This window comes from Pempheris klunzingeri, chromosome 6, assembly GCF_042242105.1.
Source record: "Pempheris klunzingeri isolate RE-2024b chromosome 6, fPemKlu1.hap1, whole genome shotgun sequence".
In the NCBI taxonomy this organism is placed as follows: Eukaryota; Metazoa; Chordata; class Actinopteri; order Acropomatiformes; family Pempheridae; genus Pempheris; species Pempheris klunzingeri.
The window spans coordinates 9,859,158-9,875,322 of record NC_092017.1 but is presented as its reverse complement, the minus strand read 5'-3'; the positions used below and the strand labels follow the sequence as shown (position 1 = coordinate 9,875,322).

General features: G+C 42.3%; 1 protein-coding gene across 1 annotated transcript in view; it reads left to right on the top strand.

Annotated features, from left to right (window-relative positions):
* ncanb (neurocan b) overlaps positions 1 to 16,165 on the top strand; it is a 94,912-nt gene that overhangs the window by 69,852 nt on the left and 8,895 nt on the right. The window contains exons 11-13 of the mRNA XM_070832165.1: positions 11,978 to 12,136; positions 14,943 to 15,025; positions 15,406 to 15,550. Of these exons, the coding sequence (XP_070688266.1) occupies positions 11,978 to 12,136; positions 14,943 to 15,025; positions 15,406 to 15,550 (387 nt within the window). The remainder of the gene's footprint in view (positions 1 to 11,977; positions 12,137 to 14,942; positions 15,026 to 15,405; positions 15,551 to 16,165) is intronic.

Genomic DNA, 16,165 nt, shown 5'->3' with positions numbered 1-16,165 from the left:
AGCAGGTCTGATTGTGTAAATCTGAAGCCTCTGTTTTCCTGATGCTTTTATCTCTCCCTGCTCCGCTCTCACAGAAATATAGGATTCAACTGTGAAAAATACAATTCGCAACAGGCGCCGATCTGCCGTTTCAGCATGATCCCAGTTTGGTATCCAGAGGGGGGTCTGAACTGCGTCACGAAGGGTGGAAATGAGCTAATTTTTTTCTGCCGCGGCGTCCGTCCATTTAAATGTCATCCAATTGGTCCCTGTCTCTCCAAAGTGGTCCAGTTCTGTCTCTGTCATTTGCTGTGTGTTTGTGCACGATCGGGTGCATGCGTTTGTGAGCTAACAGCCTTGGATGCTGTGTAGATCCGGCCCGCTGCTGGCTCCCTCTGGCCTGTTACCATGGTGATCCCATCAGAGAGTCAATATTACTAAGTTGTACTGAGGGAGAGGAGGAAATGAAAATGTTATCCTATGATTTTAACAATTATGTTTCAAATCTCACAACTTTCACTTTTTCTTTTGAGTGTTTTCTTTTGTCGTTTGTCTGTATTGCACTCAGAAACTCAAGAGCTTTAGAAATTGAAAATAAAGTTTTCAGCAGTGTTCATATTATTTGGATTATCAGCTGTGCAGAACAATGCAATCTATCCTCCTTTTTTTTAACAGTTCTGTATCAGCACTGACTGGATTTTTCTTGAAAAGGCAGTTGCGTTTTGAGTAATAAAGACATCAGCCAGTCTCCTCTCGTTCCAGCGCTGATTCTTTCCTGCTATTTTTTTGGCTTGCTGCCTAATCAGTGGAAGCAGAAACCAAATCTTTCTGAGCCTGACTGCAGTGAAAAGTGACAGAGTAGGCATTAGCTGGTTTCTTCTCATCAGCGTCTTTCCCCCAGCCTGTCTCTTTATCCATCATTCACTTCACGATTTATGTCCTTCAGTCTTTCTAGGCAGAAAAATGACATAATGTGTATGTTTAAGTGTGATTTAGTTACTTTGTTATTCCACTACTGTAGACACCTCTGTTTCATGTTGCCTTCCTTTTTTTCTTTCCTCTCTCTACCTCTCTGCTGTCACTCCCTGCACTCCTTGCATCTTTTCGTGCCTCTCATCTCTGGTGCACCGCAGGAGGTTTTGTCACACTCTGCAAGAGTGTTTGTGTGTGTGTGTGTGTGTGTGTGTGTGTGTGTGTGTGTGTGTGTGTGTATCCGTGTGTGTGTGTGTGTGTGTGTGTGTGTGTATCCGTGTGTGTGTGTGTATCCGTGTGTCGCTGTGTTAGAGTGTGTCTGCACAGGCTGCATCTGCTGTTTTACAGTGACAGCGCGCGTGTGGATGTTTGTGATGCTTTAACGTTTCTTAGAGCTGAGAAGTTGGAGATCTTTCCGCTAAGAGACCTTCACACAGCCTCACAAACACATATGTTTCTACTTGTGAGGACCCTCGTTGACACAATGGATTCTTCAGTCCCTAACCTGCAAACACAACCCTTACCTTAACACCCTCAAACATCCCTTTGAAGACATGAGGACCAACCAAATAATCCTTACTTTCCCCCCAAAAAAATTCTCACTGTTTCTCCTCAAAAAATAGAAATACAAAAGCATAAACAAACAGTCATTTCCCATTTGCTGTTTCTATTCTACTTCGGTGACACACAAACAAAACTCAATATACCTACTCCTGTACCATTCCAAACATCAAAAGATTTCTTTCCTCTCTTTTTATTCAGCAGAAGCTTTGATGGCAGTCATTCACTCGGTGTAACAGTTGGGTGCAATTTCTCGTTGTTACAAACCAACCAGCTTAATAAAACAATAAAACAATCCACAGGAAATAAGTTCTGACTCTCTCTCTATCTGTCTCTCTCTCTCTGTTACCTAACAGAACAAATAATCTACAAATTGAGAACAAAAAGCCCGTGTTGAAAGGATTGTGTAGCTAATTAATCCCAAGGTGTCTGGCTGCTGCTTGGTTATCTGTGAGGAATATGTTTGCTTTCACCCGTAACTCACAAACAAGGCTAGCGTTATATCCATCTTCTCTTTCACCTTCTTCTGTTCCTCAGCCTGTTTCCATACGTTCCATAAATCATTAATATTTATTCATTTTTATCTGACTTTTGGTTTTGGTGGGGGGGGAACTGCTAAATCCCCCCAGTACGCCTGCACAGCTGTTACTGGCAAGTATGACAGGCAACTAATGGTTGAGCAGCATACACAGGATAACACAGAGGCGAGCATGCTAATGAGTTTAGCCTGGAAGTGTGTTGGTGGGGTTAGCAGCCTTCAGACAGTGCAGTGAGACCATTATACACCACAACTATCTATTGAAAACAATGGAAATCCACTATAAGTCAAATTGTTCCAGGCAGGATGCTTCACTCATTCTACTGGCATGGGATACTGCTGGTGTACACACTTTCCAACATGCACACAATACACATGCATGCACAGACACACTGTAGAAAAATTGCATTTGACAGGAAAACAAAAACTAGACAGCGTTAAAGAGAACCTAAAGGAAAGTAGAGCACAACTTCCCCCCAAAAGAGGATGGTGGGTGAATCTGGGGCAGGCAGATACGAAGACTTTTGAGTACGTTGACGCCAACAGCAACACCAGTGCTGCAGATTGGAAGCAGGCAGCAGACGATAGTGTAGCCTACACAGCGAGACTAATGAGGAGGAGAGCAGACTGAGCTGACTAACAGCAGTGGGAAGTGTTTCCGAAAGCACCAGATGCAGTCCTTCTGTCACGCCGTTACCGTGCACTTTTTATCACTCTCTCACTCAAACTCATCCAATTTCATAATCTAGCCTACCTTCTCTTTCACATGTGCATGTTTTCTTTCTTGTAGTGACGATTATATTTTATGTAGGGCAGGACAATGGAGGATAACTGAAACCACAGAACCATATCACAACCATAGTTTATTTGCCCCAACCACAGTTTTTCTGGTTTTCTTGCCTTAAAGGGGAAGTGTGCTGGTTTCACACATCAAAGCGTGTTTGCAGGTGTTGCTGAGTAATACAGCATGTGTGAACAAAGTTATAAGGTGTAAAGCCTTAAGTGGCTCCAGAAGGAGCTGTGCAAAATCTGATAAATGTCCTCAAGTGATGTCACCTGAGTCAGCATTGGCTAGGGCTGAGGACAAGTTTGAAAATGAAACAAATGGGGGCATTTTGAATTAGAAAGACGTGACCTTACCAGAACTCTGCAGCCCAGTCCTCGTCTCCGCTTGTGGCCATGAGCTTGAGGCTGCATTAGCAGCTTCTTGCATAACACACTTTGACCAGATTGTCAGCAGCTGAGCTGCATTGTGGATAATGTTGGTGACAGGTTTTGACAATTAAGAAAAATGCTTGAAATGACAAAAGATGGTATCTGTGGTTCTGCTGCATCGATTTTTATGCTTTTCTTTTCACTGTTCATGATGGGTCTGACAATTTTATGGGAGAGCAGTGCTAAATCGGTGGAGTATACTTTTAACCATGTTGTGGGTGCAATGTGCAGTTAGTGTAGGCAGCAAGAATTTTGAAAACAATGGCACTAAATATATCATGTGCCTAATTTAGCAAAAATGTCCAATGGTGCGTCCGGGGATGGGGTTGGGTTTCAAATGAGGTCTCCACCAAACGTGGGTCAATTAGGGACTCAAATATAGTGAAAGGACAAAAAGAGAGACATTTTGAATAACATATTTTAGGTAATTGTGCATTTTTGAGTGGAGACATACTTTAAAAGTGTGAATGGTCTTACTATATTTATACCCCTCTCCTTTTTCTGCTACTCTTGCTTGGAATACAGCTACAATGTAGGTTTCTGCTGATTCGGGCTCAGACCAGGTTTAGACTACCATAGGTGTCAGTCACTCTGCCTTTATCGTGCCATTTCTTTTGGGTCAGTGGTGTCTATTCTTGAAATCCCATTGGTCAATTAGATATGTCACTCCAAGCTTATCTCCTCTCTACAGTCTTGTTCAGCCACAGTACATGGAGCACATTGGATGAACTTGTGATCTTCAAGGTGCAGCTTGCTGTTTAATATTGGAACATAGTTGTTTGTTTATTTGTTGAATTTATAGTATATGTTTGTTCTTGGAGTGTGCGGTTGACAGAGCTGACAGAGAGGCGCCTCAGATCGCCAACGTTGCTGCAGTATCTCTCTGCTCTGTCCCTGTGTCGGCTGCCATTTTCTAAACTGGCAACTCAGCAGAAAGCTCAGCTCAAAATTAATTTTTGTGCATCCTCCGGGTCTTTAGAGGCTATTAATGCTAATGAAGATTCATGCGTTCTAATAACATATCGAGAGGGACACGTGCCAAGACTGAGAAGAAGCTTCTTGGTTTACTTTGCCCACAGTGGGCTCCTGAAGAGAGAAATACAGACAGACACACATACACACAAAACACACTCACAGGCAGGTGCACACATAAAATATCCCAAAACTTTTGCCTAAGCCTGTCAGAGGCTGTTCACATGGAATAACATCACTCCCACATCACTCTTATATATTCACCACTGGCCAATTCTCCCTCCTAGAAGGAAAGCTGGAGAGATGAGAGGGTCATTTATTCTCATTCAAGGTGCTTAATTAAACAATGTTCATGAAGCAACTGTCATTTTCTTCTCCTGAGCAAAGGAAATTCAGTCAGGAAAAAAAGTTAAACAGTTAAAACGCCCTTTCACTGGACTAAGCTGTCTCACCGCTGGCTTGCCTCTGCTGTGGATTAACAGTCCAATCCAAAAGTCAAATCAAAGAGGAGAAGACAGAGAGAGAGATGGAGGGAGACAGAGAGGAGTGTCACAAAGGACACTTAAAGGAAGGAAAGAAAGAAAGAGAAAGCATCAGAGCAGGTGTTATCGTAGGTAAAAAGAGCGAAAGATGGAGGGACAGAGGAGAGTCTGTGTTCCTCCGCTGTTCATTAGTGAATGTTTCCAACGGAGAGGTGGAAAACACTACTTTGAACCGAAGTGGAGGTTTAGCTTGCTCCTGTATTTCCCCATTCTGATATTCCCAAGAAAATTGCTGTGATGGCCAAGTTATGAAGCCTCTCTTGTACCTTCGCACTTCCTCTTGTCTTTCATTTACTGTCATCCCAAGATTATTTCCACCACAGGAGGTTTTGCAGCAGCCTTTATAGGAACTCAGGAAAAAAACCTGGATTTCAACCACAGGCTCTTGCCCACCAATGTGTCCATTTTGATGTTTTTGATGTGGTGCAGCTGACTTCCAAGAATCCCAACTAGTCTAGAAAAGGGCCTTTATTTGCTAATTGTTCTAATGAGCCTAGTGTGCTCACTGTTTTTCAGACTTGGTAGGAACGCTAACACAGATGTGCTTAAGTACTTATTTAGCTCTGGAGTTTAATTCCTAGTGTTCTGGGCACGTTATTTGAAAATCAGAAACACTTACTAATCAAATATTGGTAAAAAAAAAAAAAATGTAATTACAGTACTCAACAGAAACAGTAATCAGTTATGTTAACCCAGTATATTAGTTTTGTTACTCCACCAAGCTCCATCCCACTCCAGTGCCTCTACAACCAGTCACTGACATTTTGGTTTTACAAGCAGCCAGTCTACAAGTTGGAGGCATTTATTGACCGTAAACACCTAAAGCACCAGTGACTGACCGCATGCAGCTCTGCAGAGAAGCACACAGTTACTCCTCTTCTGGTAGAAACCGACTTCCCAAGACCGCTTGGACCAAACTAACACACCTCACAGCAGTCTGTGAACAAGTCAACTCCAAAACTGTCTAAGCAATGGAGCGTTACTGGGATTATTAATCGTTATAACTAAATTGATAATGACTGAATTTCAAATTGTAATCCCAATACACTACTCAATACAGAAAAAAGTTATTACTTTTAGCAGCACGAACTCCCCGATGAAGCAAGTTGCTCACATGAAGAAACATGCTCACTTTGCATTAGCCTCACGTTCAGGGTCCATTACTCCTTCTAGAATAATACAGAAAAAGATGCAGGTCGTGGAAATACACAAATATGCCAATTTGTGTGTACTGTGGTCACCTTACACTAGTTACACACTGTTTCCATTTGAACACACTGGACCGACTTGTTGCCTGTTTACTGTAAGAGCCTGTGCTGCCCTCACTTTTACCTCTTCCATCAGCATCAATCTGCAAAGACACGTCTATGGGCTAATTATGCAGAATGAGCCTTCAGACTGGCAAAAAGTCATTCATGTTGCACTCTGTAGCTGTTTTACTGTAACATCCATTACTCCTAATTGTGAGGATCATACTATTAGGATGTTCCATTAATCAACACTTCACTCATAATAGACATTAATAATTCCACAGCCGTTCTCACAGTCTCCTCGCTTTCTCCTCACATTCTCACCTTTTGTCACCTCCCTCGTCTCCGTCTCTCTCTGTGTCTCTCACTCTCTCACTCACTGCCTCTCTCTCTGGACTGCTGTCATCTGCCCTCTTGCAGATGGCACACTGAGCTGTCAGCCTTCAAAGAGTCACACGGGGAGGAGGCAAAATGGCAGCGCACACACTCGTGCAAATACACACCGTTTCATCATTCAGGGGATCTAAAAAAGCCGAGCGGTAGAAATATCACTTGGTGATGTGGATAAACGACCCAATCAGTCAGCTGGAAGTGTATGGCCTTTTATATCCTAACTGCCGCTCACTAAAGTCTGTGGGAATATTAATCGCTGAAACATACCCCCTACCCTCACTCTGAGCCTGACAGAGGGAAAACAGGAAAAAGAAGACGTCTTGAATAATGTCTAAATATTTGAAGAGGTTGATGTGATGTCGGGCTTTGAGCCTCACTGTCAGCAAGTGGGAGAAGAAATCAGCAGAGACTAGGCTGAAGATCTGAGAGGGAGAAAACATGCCTGTTTATTTTTTATTTCTGCTCTTTCTCTGTCTCTCTCTCTCCGTCAGTCTGTTTCTGTGACTCCTTCATTTCCTCACTCTGTCTCTCTCTCTCTCTTTTCTGTCCTCCCACTCTGTGGTTTACAGTGTTTGATGCACTTAGCTTGTCTGTCTTGAGTTTTTTTTGTCCTCCTTGGACGTCAAATTATTTCATATATGACCGAAAAGCCCAAGCAGGAATCAAACCAAGTCTGCATTTGTGTGTGTTGTTTGGCGTTCCTGTTTTAAAGCCATTGGCAGGGCTTTAATGTGGTCAGCACTAGCCTTGTGCGCATACAGATTCTGGGCCGACTGCCAGTCTGGAACCCACTGCAGTCAGTGTGTGATTCAATGGAGGGGTGGATGTTTAATTTTTAGTCGTGCGTATTTGTGTGTGCATTTCTCTCTGTCTCAGTGACACCTACCCTGACTCTCCTGTCCCTGTTCCTGTAGATAACAACCCATTGTCCACCCCCATGAGCCAAACTGGACCCACTCCCGATGCTAATACAATGTACCAGCTGCCATGTGGGCAAACATTTTGAGCAGGTAGCTACCAGGTCTGATGACAGAGTGAAACAGCAACTTAGTAGTCAGGAGAGAAAATTAAAGCAGAAACGACTGATTTTGGTCCCACAAGACCAGACATAACAGGACTGTGAAACTGTGAGCATTTCCAACATAAGACAGACTTTTCTTTAAATGTCTTTTCATTTTAAAAAGAAAAATACTGTCTTTAGGATCCTGAAACTTATTTCTGTGTATTTTGCGACAAACAAAGGAAAACAACCTGCACTGGTCACCATGTCCTTATGGTGGGACAAAGAGAGATAGAGAGAGATTTCATTTTTCATTTTCTGGTTTCACGGATTGTCATATAATGTTTTTGTTTCCACGTTCCTAATTAGGGTTGTAAGCTAAAAAAAATACTTGCAAAATGAATAAGTTTTCGGGAAAAAAATTACCTTACTGCACATCAAAAGACATGGTACTTTACATAGTGACAGGTTATTCCTACTCGTAATATGAACATGTAGGCAGCTATACTGTATATTAGGAGCTTAACAGTTACCTGCAATAATAGATCTTCCATCTCTTTTGTGCTTTTCATTATCTGTAAAGAATGTCAACAGTGATATTCCTGAGAATGTATTTGTCGCAGTACTAATCTTTGCGTTGGCGGCATAAAAAGACACTTTTTTTATCTGTACAATCTGTAAAAACAAGTCCAAGTTATTTTCAAGGTATTATGAATTTCCCAAAGTGTCAGCTGAGCATTTGTCCAAAAGGATTTTCATTAATCTCCAAGCAATGGAAAAGTTTGAATAAAACCATCTTCACTAAATGTTACTAATATGTATCCAGTTCTTTCTCTTAAGTGACTGAGTTACTTCCTTTTCTCCTCTAGGGAACATAGGCCAATGAGACATGTGAACCTCTTGTGCTTGTTCTTTGAGGTTCCATTTCAAGGCTTGTCGAGAGACGTTTGTGGCAGGTTTCCTGAGGGTGTGTCCAATCCAATTCCACTTTCTCCTTCAAATTTGTAAATCAACGGTCCATATTGCTTACTTTGTCTCTCCACCAGATGTTTTGTACTCTCCTGCGGCAGGTGTTTATGAATGTTTGTGGCCTGATTGTTGTGAGTTTAGTTGGACTAGATGTCTCTGATCCATACAGCATCATCAGCTTCACGTTGGACTTTTGCTTCACTATTTTGGTGTTGATTGAGATGCGTTTTGAGCTCCAGACCTTCCTGAGAATGTTTAACACCACCCTAGTCCTATTGATCCTGCTTGTTACGTCCATTGATGTTCACAATACTGCCTACGTATATGAGTACAGTGCTCTGCTTGATGATGGGGTTGCTGGTTTCAGAGTGGATCTTCATCACCTGGGTCTTTGCTGTTTGGGGTATAACACCAAGTTTCAGCTTGATAGAGTCTGTTTTATCCTGTATTTGCATCTGTGTGTGTGAAAGGAGAGCCATGTCATCCCAAAGTCAAGGTCGTCTACCTGCCCCCACATTGTCCACTGAGTCCCATTTCTTTTCCCATCAGTTGTTCCATCATGATCCAATCAATTGCCAGGAGGAAGGGATTGAGTTGGTCCGGGCATAATAGACAGATACTCAGAAGTATGAGCAGATTAGCGTTCTCGCTGTGCACAGTGGAAGGAAATCTATTACAAAATGAAGAGGTCAGTCCGAATGGGAAGTAAAACCTTCGCTCGTCTTGCTGTTAAGGCAACAGGGCAGACCACTGAGCTACCCAGAGGAGGCTGAAAATGTTAAAGTGGCTAATTGGGTTTCATGTCATTAGCGTGCTTCGAGGTCATCAGATTAACTCCCCAGACTACCAGGAGAAATCTGAGCAGGCCAAGTAATGAAGCAATTCTCCACATTTGCATTTACAATAATCGTCAGAGCAACTTACATCACTGCTCAGAAGACATGACAAGATCAAGTAAGAATAGCATTAAGGCGGCAATCCAATATCCCCACTGATTATCTGACCTGAAGTTCAAGAGGTATTCAGGGACTAAGCTTTTGTATTGGACGAACCAACAAACTAATTGTCTCGTGCAGCTGGAACACAAGAGTTTCTATTTTTCTTGCTGTACTTTTAGTTAAATGTCAGGACAAATCACGAAGTGCTTCTTGATTTGGGGACACGAAATGCATCTGCTGAAAGTGCTACTTAAGTAGTACAACAGCAAAACTCTGAGATGGTTCTAATAACACTGGTAAGTACTCTGTAAATTCGCTTTAGTCAGATAAATGACAGGAATGCATTTTTACATCATTTTGGTCATATTTTTATGTGCCTGATGTGGATTTATGTTCTCAAAATGTCCAGGATGTGATAAACCTCATTTCACATGTAAATAAATGCAAAGATTTATTTGTGAATATTAGTTGATCCGTGTTTTGTGTACGCTGGAGCAGTCGCAGTTGTTGTGAATAAGGTAGTAGTCATCAAGCTCAGTTAAACCCATTTTTGCTCATGTATTGCATGGTATTGTTTGAAATTTACCAACACTAGTATAAAATGCAATAACAAAGTTTGGGCACGGGTACCAAAATAATAGTTTTTGATACTTTACTTGAAATATAAAACTGTTTTTGTTTTCTTTTATTAACAAAAAGCTGACTTTGTTAAAACAAGCGGCCATGTAAAACCTTTGCTTATGTGAAATTCTCTAAAACTGGACACATTTTGATTTGAATCACAAAGTATCTGATCAAACAACAAGTTAAAAAAAGATGACATGCCAGCTTTCACCACTTGACAGTATTTAAGTTTTTAGTTTTGAGGTTCGTTACTGAATCTACCACCTGTGACACTGTGTGAGAGTGGAAATAGGCTGCTTCTATAAATAGGGCGCCCATTCTCTCCAGGGCTACTGTATGGGACTGACTGCGTGTCAAACAGGCCAGTGATGAATTTCAATGAATCGCACCCGAGCATCAAAGAGTGATTAACCCGGACAGACACTTGCCTCAATAAATTTCCCAGACGTATGCAAACAGCACTCTGTTTAGTCCTCATGTCTCTGTCTCTCTCTGCATCCAACATGCATGTGTGAAATGGTTGCCTGTCAGAGCTCTAGTTTGCTGTATGAGACGTGACAAAGCAGTGACATTGTGCGAACGAGACACAAGTATTTTGCAACCTGCTGTTGCAGGGTTAACACACTGCGGGTTTTTTTTTTTTTTTACACATCATGTGTTAAGAGTGTTTGTCACTTTTTACGCCTAATGGAGGCACTTGCTTTGCTTCTCTGTTAGCTAATGCATGGAGCCTCGGGAGAGAAAATATATTTAAAGACATGTTGAATTAGCAAATGTACTGATTCAAATTAGAGAGAGGATGAATTTGCAAAATCTCACTCTAAGAGGCAAAATGTAACTCCACCTGGGGAGGCAGTCTTGAAATGACCCACTGAATTTCGTTTTGTGAAATGGTGTCATTGTACTTCATCAGCATAGTGAATGGAGGAGAGCTTAACAGTATGAAAAGCACTTACACTCTCAATGTAGTGCTAAGGTTTCAAGGCCCTTATTTCAAATTACAGTATAGAAGGGCTTTCATAATGGACAACCTCTCCTCTCCTCTCTTGCTCCTCTTTCCGCGGCCCAAACTGCATCTCTCTGCATACTAAGCAGGGCCCCATACGGCCCAATTTGCACTGCCCAATTTACTGGTGTCGCTTCAGATTTGTTGGAGGAAAAGCTGAGGCCTTTTCCCTGATCCTTGCACTGTAGGGAGGGAGGGAGGGGGCACATGAGGGGGTGAGGGGGAACTGGAGGTGGCTTAGCTGACAGATCGAGCCTGAACCTCGGCAACCACACATATATTTCCACATTTCCAGACATACACACATTTGCACACCCGCATCGAGGCACACATAGACAATCCAGCATGGAACCGAAAGCCACACACACATCACATTTGAAATGTACAGCTCACAGTCACACAGCTAACCCCTTCAGTCAGATGAGGAGCGATAGATGAGAAAGATGAAGGGAGAGAAGGAGGGAGGGATGGAGGGAGAGCCAGTGTGCTGACAGGACTGTGACAGGGCTTAATTACCAGGCGAGCGCTGTGCACTGGAAGCAATTTCTAAGGATTGTTGTCATTTGAATAGATTAAAACGCCCTTTCACTGGACTAAGCTGTCTCACCGCTGGCTTGCCTCTGCTGTGGATTAAAAGTCCAAGTCAAATCAAAGAGGAGAAGACACAGAGAGAGATGGAGGGATGTAGAGAGACAGAGAGGAGTGTCGTAAAGGGCACTTAAAGGAAGGAAAGAAAGACAGAGGGGTAGAGTAATATGTAGATCTTGTGTGCTGCTAGGGGAATTTACCAAGACTTTACTAATTCTAAGAAATAATGGCCATATCCCTCTTCTTCGTCCAAATCCTCCTACTCCTTACTCCCTGTGTAATGCTATTATTTTTTTGCATCTGTCAGCTGTGGGTGTTTAACTATTAAAAAGCCCACAGTTTTCTTCCCACATGGATTTTCCATTGACTAATCACTGTCTTTTTCAATTACACCCTCCAACTTTTTCCCAACGCCCCTGTACACCTGCAGACACCGAGGGCTGCGAGCACACGTGGAGGAAGTTCCACGGCCACTGCTACAGGTACTTCAGCCGCAGACACACCTGGGAGGATGCCGAGAAGGACTGCAGAGAGCACAGCGGTCACTTGGCTAGCATCCACAGCCTGGCCGAGCAGAACTTCATCAGAGGTGGGTGGAGGTTGAGGAGAAAGAGAGGACACGGACACACTTGGCACAGACAGTGCAGCCCATGTAAATGTTTCTTTGTGTTTTTTTTCTGAACCGATTACGCAGCAGGAAATCTTAAATTGGGCAGATAAGTTTGGGCATGCAGTGTTGTGTAACTAAAAGTCCTATTCATTTTCTGCAATGTTAGCCAACTGTTAGTTGGAGCATAAAACTCTCCTTGTAAAATCTTCAGTAAACAGACTATAGAGTCTACAGCCATGCAAGCAGCTTTGTAAGCTTGAACTAAGGCCCTGTTGTGTGTCTTTGGCTAAATGCTCATTATGATTGCTCTTTCTTGGCGCTCTGAGTTAATCCTTGTAGAAACCTGACAATACACTGCATTGCGTACATTACTGCAGCTCAGATCAGTTCAGTTTCAGATTATAGGTCAATGTCAGATTTCTTCGGCAAGTGTTTCAGCAGGCTTTTTGCTCCCCATTGCAATAAAGACGCATTTCGAATTTGCAATGGTTTTGATATGCACCTTGGACAAAAAAAGAGGATTTGTTAGAAATAATTTGAACTGATGGACTGATCAGGAACCTACAGTACATTAAATTGTAAATTATCCAGGAGACTCACATTCCTTGTTTCTATGAAGAAGAAAGCTGAGAAGAATGGAAGTGTAAAGTGAATTTAACCAAGCTCCTAGTTAATTTAAATAATGACAATTACATGGTCTTTATAGTCTTACCAGCTCTCACTCTGCTGTCCGGCTACACACTGCTTTTACTGGCTGTTGATTGATATCTACTGTTCTACCTTCTTCTACAATTCTATTATTACCATACTTGGCAATGGCAGCTCTCGCGTTATGTGTATTCCATAACTCAGTGATAAATGTCTGTCTGGTTCTGCTCTGAACGGCCCTTGAAGGAGTTTATTGCGCTCCCCACTGAAAAACACCCTCAGGAGCCGAGCCCGTTCAGCCAAATAAATGTGTATCACCATTTGTTGCAATGAAATGGTGCTACAGACGCTGACGTAAGTGTCTGTGACAGAACATTTAATATACTATCATATTCTTTCAAAGGATGTGATTTGTCTTGAAACAGGTGAAACATCCCAACAAAAGGGTGAGGTAACTCCATTTGTGTCTAGTGAAGGAAATCACAAGTGTCAGTATGATGAAGCGGATTAAATAAGGCCGGTATCAAGACAAAAATGGTGCTTGATTTAATTTAAATTATTGCTGCTTTGTGTGGGTAAGATATGAAATTGTCTCATGCCATGGGCAGATTTTTCCACTCTTAAATTTAGAAAAATCAGATTTTAAGATTCACTGTTAGATTCAATGGTTGCCATGTGTAGCAGAGTCCACCCATTTGATATTCTAAGCACGCTGACCTGAAATATTTGCAAATGTTGTTTGGCACGCTTGTTTTTTTGGGTCTACCGCGGTTCATTGTGGCCTTAAATATTTGAGAGCAGTTTATCCGTGCCAGGCAGCATTACCAAGCAACTACACATACAGTCTGTCTGTGATGCCTCGTCAACCTTCATCTCCTCAATCTTAGCCTAGCTTCCCATGTCAGTGCTTTACAGCCACATGTGTTTTAAAAGGGCCAGATCACCAGCAGCAAGTCCACTGTATTATTTGATCTCTCAGACAGAAGCCAGGACACTGATATCCATCCAGCACCCATCTTCAACACGCGCACAGTTACCAAAAAGTGTGTTTAATTGCCTCGAAAATGGACGTCTCCACCCCTGCAATAAGGGGATCAGAGCCATTAGGAAGATTAATGGGCCTTGTAATGATGTTAATCAGATACACCATGATTGAAATTCCATTACATATGTGCATGCGCACGCACGCGCCTGTACAAGCGTGCACACAGACAGCCCTAAACACACAAAAGAGATTAACCCAAAACACCATTAGTGAAATATCCTTTCACACGAACAAAAATGTCATCACCAGTGCATCAGAGACAGAAACAGTACATCTCCATTATTGTTCATCTCTCAGCTGAGGCCGGAGAAAGACGATCTCAGAGCTTTGTCAGCCGCCTTTCAGCTCCAGGACTCATGTGTGGATTCTGTTGCCTAAAGGAAAATAACCTACAGCACAATATGTAACATTAATGAGCACTCCGTCGACTACACAGCCACAGTAACGCTCAGTTTACCGGTCTTAGGGAGCGCTACTATAAAAACAGTACAAGTAAAATGTTTTCCATGACTGTGGAGGAGCCTTGTGAAGTCTGAGTAAATAATCCTGACAATAGAAAGCCTGCGTCAAAAATTGGGGGTGTCAGATCTGAAAGATGTGGGAATTTACTGGACACGGGTGGACTGATAAAAAAAAATCTATTGGTTGCATTTTTGGAAAGTGTAGGATCCAGCCTTTTTCTCATACATGGATTAAAAGCTGGGATATTCTTTGTGGACATTTTTATTAGGTGTGTGTTTAGCCCCATGAGTGCATCCATTTCTTAGAGGAATTAAACTTACTCTCTGGCCTTGGTTGATTTTGCACTTTACCCACAGAGCAATATAGTGTACATGGTTGGGCACAATGTAGTGAAATCTATTGCAATCCAGAACAATAATTTATAACAACCTCTCTGTAAAAGATGCCTCCTCTCTGTTGAGACCATATGAGAGATGCCTTAGTTCACCCTTATAGAAACTTTCTAGACCCATATTTGTTCCATTTTTGTATTAGATTGTGTTATGCTCTTAGCTGTTACATCTCAGACGTTTTTCTGTGTATGTCTGAGTTCTCTGTATTAATTCACTCTGTGTGTTCCCTCTTCCTCAGGGCTAAGCCATGACAACACCTGGATCGGGTTAAATGATCGAACAGTGGAGGACGACTTTCAGTGGACTGACAAGATGGACCTGGTGAGGATGCAGCTGTGTCTTTTTTTGTCTCTTACTGAGCCGTCCATCCCAGTGAACTTGTTTTCTCATTGTTTACTTGTATCTTGAGAGATTTTCATGACCGTTTTTTTTTTTTTGCATTACAGAATTTCTTACTGACAATGATGCACTTAGAAATTCACTGGTTGGACATTTTTAGCTGTCAAGAGTTGTGTTCTCATTTTCCGTCATTATATTCAACACAAAAACATCAAACATCAAATGTTCCGCACAGAATTTACTATTTTTAAAAAAAAAAGTAGACTACGTGATCAGCGACTTTAAAACGGGAGAGTAGTATTGATTTCCCGGGTTTCCTTTGTCTAACTGTATGTCTGTTTTCTTGGCGTCTGTGTGTGCAGCAATATGAGAACTGGCGTGAAAACCAGCCAGACAACTTCTTCGCTGGAGGAGAAGACTGTGTGGTTATGATTGCTCATGAGAACGGCAAATGGAACGACGTGCCCTGCAACTACAATCTGCCCTACGTCTGCAAGAAGGGAACAGGTGAGAGGAGAGGAGAGGAGAGGAGAGGAGAGGAGAGGAGAGGGTGGCATGGAGTATGCTGTAACTTCAACAGGTGATTAAGATGACTGACAGAGAGGTTAGAGAGTCGCAGGATGTGAAAGAGGAACACTGAGAAAGAGGAAGAGGCTGCGAGAGGCATCAGATTTAGGCAGAGTGAGACTGAGAAAAAGGGCAAAGGAGAAACAACCTCGCTGTGCTGTCGGTTCGTCAGTCTGAAATCCTATAAGTAGAATCGCAAGATACAAAGTGAGAAAAGGTGACAAAATATTCTTAAAACTGTTTTTTTTATGTAAATCAGCTCACAAGTGCCTATTTCTGTTGAGACTGACAGCGCATACCTTCAGGGGATTCTGAACATCCTTGGTATGTCACACTTTACATTATACATGCCTGTGCAGCAGAAGGGATTAGCACCGAGCCTCTTCTCTCAGTCTACGTACTTCAGACTCACAGTCATTACTGCTCACCAACACTCCTTCTTCCATCCTCTCATCATCCTCCAGCTTTAAAAAGTTCTCCACACACTCCTCATATCACAGTTCTCTTCTCTCTGCCAAACGCTTTGTTATAGTAAGATGACACACGTCATGGGGC